We start from the raw sequence: 7,440 nt of genomic DNA, 5'->3' as shown, positions 1-7,440 counted from the left end.
CTGCCCAAGTTCATAGTTTCCAGCTATCCAAAACTGGCAACATACATGTGGATGTGGTGCTGCACATTGAGGAAATCTAAGATAATGGCTTCGCTAAACCCATATTATAAACGAAACCAGAAGAACGAACACGAACACGGACAAAACCAGAAGACGGAACACGAACACCAACAAACTCATATAATAAACGAAACCCGTAAGAAAGAACACAGAAAACAAAATCATAAAGGAAACCCAGAAGATAGAACACGAACCCATATAACAATGAAGCTAAGAAGAATAACAAATGAAACCCATTCACTTACCTCTTTTCTCTAGCTTCTGCCACAACCGAAACACGAACAAAACCCAGTCAGCGCCGATGAAACTTCAAACCGAGCTTCTTATGAGTAGAAAGTAACTCAAACTCAAAGAATGGTGGTGTTCTCGCAAACGAGAGAAAGGAGAAAGCTGCTAATATTAGCTAGGTTGTGCAAAGGAGAGAGAGAAAGGAGGAGAACAATAAGTACGGTTCATAATTGGGCCTTTAGAGTCTGTTATTTAATTAACAGACTTTAAAGAGTGATTCGCGTCGGTTTTCAATGAACCAACGCCATTAACTCCAGTAATTGGGGTCGGTTCTACCTGAACTGACGCCAATTACTGGCTCATTGACCTCTAGTTTAAGAAGAACCGACATCAATGACCACCCAAACCGTACACCATTTTTAAAAATCACATTTAGAGTCTTTTTTTTTTAAACGACCCCAGTGCTTTAATTATTTGAGTCGGTTTTTTCAATAACCGACCCAAATTACCTGTACTTCCAGACATTAAACGCCATAAGAAGTTCTTTATCATCGGGGTTGTTTGCATTTGCCAGATAGATGGCCATCTCCATGGATCAGGTACAGGAGATTGAGTAAATGTTGGATTTGACAGTACAGTTACCTGTTTTATCAAAACCACGTGACCTCATCAAAGGAAGCAAGTGTGTCACAAAGGGAGCCTCTAGATCAAACTAAGTTTTGAAAGCACTCTGGAATAGGTCACTAATTCCACGCTTGGAATCAAGGAAGAAAGTTTTGATAAAATACAAACTGCCTTTATTACAGCGGACATTTACCCTTCAAAGGTTGACACGTGTCCCTAGACGAAGCTAGGGTGTTCGACCCCTCATTGATCTTATTTTCTATCTTTTCTCACGCATTGTTGAGGGAATCCCAGTTGATGTGTTCACTAACGGTTAGTCAATTTTTCTTATACTAACTTTGTAAAGCACATGCCCGCTTTTGGTGGATCCTACCCTAATTAAAATTTTAGGTACGATAAGGCTCGAACTTGAGATCTCTAACTTAAACGACTTGAAGCCCTTAACCACTCAAGCCAATCTTAATTAGTGAAATGAAGCTAAACTAATTCAACATTAATAAGATAAATTTCAATAAGTTAAACAATTCAATTGCTTTATGACTATATAATTAAGTATATTATTGTTGTCAAGTGCATATGGTTTTCATTGACTTGGAGAAAGCATATGATGAGGTACCAAGGGAAGTACTTTGGTGGGCCTTGATAAGGAAAGGCATTTCGCGGAAATATATTGACATCATAAAGGACATGTATGAGGGAGTATGCACGAGTGTACGTACTAGTGTTGGGAAGACTGAAGAGTTTCCTATTACGATTGGAGTGCATCAAGGTTCCGCACTAAGTCCATTTCTTTTTGCCATCGTTATAGATGAACTAACAAGTTCACTTCAAGATGGTATACCATGGTGCATGTTGTTTGCAGATGATATTGTGTTGGTTGATGAGACGAAAGGAGTGGAGAGGAAGTTGGAACTATGGAGACAAACTCTAGAATCTAGAGGCTTTAAGTTGAGTCGAAGTAAGACAGAATATTTGGAGTGTAAGTTTAGCGGCCATAGGAGTAGGGAGGCAGAGACAATCACCCTAGATGGGAGAGTTGTTCAGGCCTCGGATTGCTTCCGGTATTTAGGATCTATTATTCAAATGGATGGAGAAGTAGATGGAGATGTTGCTCATAGGATTAAAGCTGGTTGGTCGAAGTGGAAGAGTGCTACGGGTTTCCTTTGTGATGCCGGAATGCCTAATAGATTGAAGGGAAAATTCTACCGGACGGCAATTAGACCAGCATTGTTATATGGTACGGAGTGTTGGGCAGTGAAACACTGCCACATCCATAAGATGTCGGTGGCAGAGATGCGTATGTTGAGATGGATGTGTGGTCATACGAGAAAGGACCGGGTGCGTAATGAAATAATTAGGACAAAAGTAGGGGTCACATCTATTGAGAATAAAATGAGAGAAAACCGACTAAGGTGGTTTGGCCATATGAGACGTAGAGCGCTTGATGCGCCAGTTAGGAGAACCGAAGAGTGGCAAAGGGATGTAGTGGTGAGGGGTAGGGGAAGACCTAAGCAAACTTGGAGGATGGTGATCGAGAGTGATATGAGTTTACTGGGAATTGAGGAAAATATGGTAGTGGATAGGACGGAGTGGAGGGAGCAGATTGTAAAAGTAAATTATATGTAAAAGACAATTTTATTATCCAGTATTATTATTATTATGGGTGTGATTTAAAATTATATTAATATTAAGTAATATACTTAAAATTGTATTACAAAATCTTAATATAAATTTGTTTCTTTAAATACGTTTAATTTTTACCAGACCAAACCTAAATAAATTTAATTAATCCACAGACCCCGGTATGATCCGTCTAACATGATAAACACGGTTTATCATTTTTAAGGCATTTATATCATATATAATCACATAAAATATATAAATAATGTAACCCAGATTTAGGAGTGACAAAATAACACAATTTATAAAAACAACTCTAAGCAACAAAACTCATGTTGATGAACTTGTCCGATTACAATTGACACGATTATCACTTTCATTGCATTTCTATAATATATGTAACATATAAATAACATAAAACGATACCCGATAGTTTCAGATTCCACGGCAGAGTCGTTTATTTTGTTGTGTTAATGAACTTGGCCTATGAGTGCTATTTTTCAATGCCTTTAAAACCTCATTGGAAGCTTGTTTCTTAGCTGTTTTCTTATCTATAGCTTCAGATGTGTGTGTAAACACTCTTCCAAATGCTTCAACCTCCACGGTGACGCTGCTCGTGCCACCATTGTTCTGAGAAAACGATTCTTTCTGGTTATAATGTTGTTTCTGGCACAATTCGGTTAGCTCTTTCGTAGGATGAAGCACAAGTGTTTCTGGAGTAACCAAAGGCTCCAAAAGCGGCTTTATGCTCTCGAGCACAAGGTCCTTTTTGTATCCTGAATCAACAAAAATAGCACCCGCGAGAGATTCAATTACATCTCCAAGTACCTGCACGAACATAAATTGAATGAATGATCGAATGAATGAAAGTTTGTTACAATCATGACTTACCTTAGGGAACGATATGTTGGAATGTTCCGAATTAGTAGTTGACAAGGCAATATCCTTCTGAAGCTTTTGTGACGCGTGAAGTATATGCTTATGCACGCCTTTCCGAAAGGCGCATTGAGCATAGAAGTCGTTATTTACTGATGCAGATCTGAGGTCTGTTAACAATCCGGGTGATAGCCCCGGATACTTCTCATACAAGTAAGCTGTGATTAGGTAGTCTAGTACTGAGTCTCCGAGAAATTCAAGTCGCTGATAGCATCTCAGAATCTCAGCAACCATGTACGAACCATGCGTGAATGCTTCCAATAACAAAGTAGGGTCTCGAAATGAGTAGTTCAACAACGATTCTATGCATCGGACATTGATAAAATTCGATGTTTTCACTTGGAATTTCCGTTCATACAGTATATTGGGAAACTCTACATTTATACCTAACCAGTTCACAAATATTAACCCGGCTACTTCACCTCCGGAGCTGACATAAGCCCCGATCAGCGCCTTAACCGCATCAGCAACAGTCTTTTGCTTAAGCTTTCTACGTCCGCTTACGTACATTTTTCTAGTATCAGTCAAAATTTCCTCATTGAGTGAGTGGCAGCCAGAAGTATCACCAGGAAACATCCAATTCTTTGGCTCGAAGCACTCGTTGCGAATAAATCCCTGCAATTCGACAAGCGATATAGAGGATTAGCAATATTTTGACAGAATCAAATGTAACTTAAGGCCTTAAATTATGACATGAAAGATACGAATAGGAAAAACGTTACCGAAAGTTTATGTTCACATCCCAATTGACAAAGTGTTGCATTACTAATAAGCTTATCCTTTTTAATACTGAGTAGACCCGAATGTTGATTCGGGAACACTTGAAATAGCTGTCGACTCGTAACATATTTAAGAAAAGACTCCCCGAGAGTCTTCAATGAATCCATATCGAATTTCTCTCGACACTTCTTCGTTGTAATTGCTTCCAAAACCTACCATATGGAATCATGTTAGCACAACTTAAAACATGATTTGCCTGATAGATTCATCGATCTTCCGTTCATAAACAAATCAAATTGTCTCAAAAAGATTGCACCGAGTAGGGAGAGTACCATGATGGATGGAATAGCAACGTTTTGAATGCAACGATCTGTATGCAGCTTCTTCAAGTTAATAGCAATAAGCACAGACTCGAGTCGATGCATGATTGACGGAAGAAATGAAAAAGTATAGAAAGTATTTATGCATATTGGTGACACGATAACGCGACAAAGTTCAGGAGGTAATTGGACATCAAGGCCTTTCCCGCTTGGTTCTCTGCCTTTGCAGAGATAATTCCGCAAAGGAAACATTTCTTTTCCACTTAGAAGCGGCTCTCGGTCGAAATGCAGGTTGATACCATGTCTGCAATTTCATGTTAGCTTGGACAGTCATAAGTAATATCAAACAACAAAATCCCATAAGAACGAAATGAAAAAAAAATACATACCGATGTTTATAGTAGTCCTTGTACGTTTTACAACTTCTATACTTCGATTTCAGCTGCGAGTGTCCAGTCAGATCCTCGAATATACCTCGAATGCAATAGACTTTTCGATCATGTGGTGTGCATACTAAAGAATTTCGCAGGATGCATTCACATACCAGACCACTTTCAGTCTGTATAGTACGTGCATCGCGGTTTAGAGGACATATCTTATGATCCTTCCTTATATTTTCATATGAAAACAGAACGGATCTCACAGAACTCCAGTCAATCGAATGGCCCGTGGATGGAAGTAAAAAGTATTCTCTTTCGCCGAGTTTGTTTGGCACCATACTATTTAACATTTCTGTCAAGTTTTCGATATTGTGATCTCTAAGAACTTTGAAAACATTGATGACAAACTTCCTACATATAAAAACCTGTAAAGACAAAACCCGAAAAAGTGAAATATCGGTACTCGTTTGAAATTTATTACAAAAACTAAGCTACTTACCATATCCGGTTGAAGTTCAATTGTCCCAATATACTTAAATTTCACCATCAATAATACTCCATAAACTTCCAAGCAGAAATTGAGAGCTGAAATATCTGAATCCAACTTGATGCTTGTCACAAGTGCAACATTATGCACAAGAATGTCATGATCGAAATTTTGATTCAACTCGATTAAGTAGCGATAGTAAATCGTTTGTGAATTTTGATTGACCAGCTCGGGTGGGAAGAATATAGGCTGTTGATCATCATATTCTACATTCCCTGTACATTTTGAAAATGTAAAAGTCATGAAACATTATAAGAAACTAGTAAAATGATAAATATAACAAGTACGTGTAGGGATCCTCTAGAGTTAAAAAGCCTCTAGAGTTGGTGGAGTTGTAATCTCAACCATTAATTGCAAAATTAATGGATGAGATTTAATTGATAAATTTTAATATTTAATTAGTCATTTATTGATCAATCAAATCTCATCCATTAATTTTGCAATTAATGGTTGAGATGATTACAACTCCACCAACTTTAGAGGATTTCAACTCTAGAGGATCCCTAGGCAACAAGTACCGACTTCTTGAGCAATAGATGAATGTAACACTTACCAACATCTGTGGGAGATTCTTCATTCTATTAGTTTAAATATGACAGAGGCTTGGTTGGTGGCCGGGGATTTTAATGACATTGCCCTTTTGAGTGATCAGAGAGGAGGGGGTAATCATTATGTTAACCGGTGCCTTAACCATAAGCATAGTATGGATCTCTGTGGTCTTTCGGACCTGGGTGCTGCTGGACACAAATTTACCTGGAAAAGGAATAGTGTGTTTGTCCGGTTGGATAAGGTTTATGCTAATGTTGCTGCTATTTGTAGGTTTCCTGAGGTCAATGTGCTCAACCTCCCTTTCCGTCATTCTGACCATTGCCCCATCCTCATTAAAATGGTCAAAGGGAACCGGCTGAGAAGTAATAGACCTTTTAGGTATCTTGTGGCTTAGGATTCCCACCCAGAGTTTAAGAGTTTTGTTAAAAACAATTGGCATCCTCACTCTGATGTCCTTCTCGCTGCTGAGGAATTCAGGAGGAATGTGGTTGGCTGGAATAAAAATATTTTTGGCCATATTATCAAGAGAAAAAATAAGCTTTTGAGAAGGATGGAAGGCGTTCAACGTTGCTTGGAGATTCGCTTTGACCACAGCCTGAATGGTCATCTTAGGGCTCTCCAGAACGAGTTGGAGGCTGTCCTTAGACAGGAAGAGCTTCTTTGGTTCCAGAAATCAAGGAAGTCTTGGATTCAAGACGGGGACCGGAATACCAGGTTTTTCCACCTTTCAACGATTATCAAGAGGCAGAGGAATAGGATCGATGCTATCAAAGATACCAATGGCGAGTAGATTTTTGAGGAGGAAAACATTCGGCGCCTTGCCCTTGAGTTCTACCAAGATCTTTTCAGAGAGGAAGTGGTGGACTTGGAGAGTGCCCACTCTAGTATTTCCTTTCCTCGTTTAGGGGAGGATGCTATTAGAGATGCTTTCCATCCTGTGGACCTTAAAGAAATTGATCTGGCTTTCTCCAGCATTGGTTCCACTAAGGCTCCTGGGTTTGATGGTATTCCTGCTAGCTTCTATCATAAACACTGGGACACTGTGAAAGAGGGCATTTATAACTTTGTGTTAGGTGTTTTTGGTGGTTCTAACGATATCAGTTTGGTTAATAAAACCCTCCTTATTCTGATTCCTAAGGTCGATAAGCCTTCCTCCTTTCTTCAGATGAGGCCGATCAGTCTTTGTAATGTGTTGTATAAAGCTATTACTAAGATTGTGGCTAATAGAATCCGGAAGATCCTTCCTGATATTATCAGCCAAAACCAAGGGAGCTTTGTTCCTGGAAGACAAATGATGGATAACATTGTTATTGCCCAGGAGGTTGTCCATTCTATGAAGATTAAGAAAGACAAGAAAGGGATCGTGGATCTTAAACTGGACCTGGAGAAAGCCTATGATAGACTGAACTGGAGCTTTCTTCCGGATAGCTTAGGTAAAGCAGGTATCCCGGATAAC

General features: G+C 39.1%; 1 protein-coding gene across 1 annotated transcript; it reads right to left on the bottom strand.

Moving 5' to 3' along the window:
* Positions 1–2,967: 2,967 nt before the first annotated feature.
* LOC136229643 (endoribonuclease Dicer homolog 2-like) lies at positions 2,968–6,501 on the bottom strand. Its single transcript, XM_066018561.1, has 8 exons — positions 6,189–6,501; positions 5,954–5,983; positions 5,388–5,650; positions 4,898–5,313; positions 4,521–4,812; positions 4,191–4,400; positions 3,424–4,083; positions 2,968–3,360 (listed from the first exon to the last, which is right to left on the bottom strand). The coding sequence occupies exons 1-8, from the start codon at positions 6,499–6,501 to the stop codon at positions 2,968–2,970; spliced, it is 2,577 nt and encodes an 858-aa protein (XP_065874633.1).
* Between the last annotated feature and the right edge of the window lie 939 nt (positions 6,502–7,440).

This window comes from Euphorbia lathyris, chromosome 5 (genome assembly GCF_963576675.1).
Source record: "Euphorbia lathyris chromosome 5, ddEupLath1.1, whole genome shotgun sequence".
Taxonomy (NCBI): Eukaryota; Viridiplantae; Streptophyta; class Magnoliopsida; order Malpighiales; family Euphorbiaceae; genus Euphorbia; species Euphorbia lathyris.
The sequence above is the reverse complement of the archived record's forward strand: the minus strand, read 5'-3'. Positions and strand labels throughout refer to the sequence as shown.

Bases quoted from the DNA above. Each gene is read 5' to 3' on its own strand.
- LOC136229643 (XM_066018561.1), bottom strand. From the start codon at position 6,501: ATGGCCAAAAATATTTTTATTCCAGCCAACCACATTCCTCCTGAATTC. The intron at 4,401-4,520 runs GTACTCTCCCTA...TCCATATGGTAG, and splicing joins TTGCTATTCCATCCATCATG to GTTTTGGAAGCAATTACAAC. The intron at 3,361-3,423 runs GTAAGTCATGAT...ATGTTCGTGCAG, and splicing joins CCAACATATCGTTCCCTAAG to GTACTTGGAGATGTAATTGA.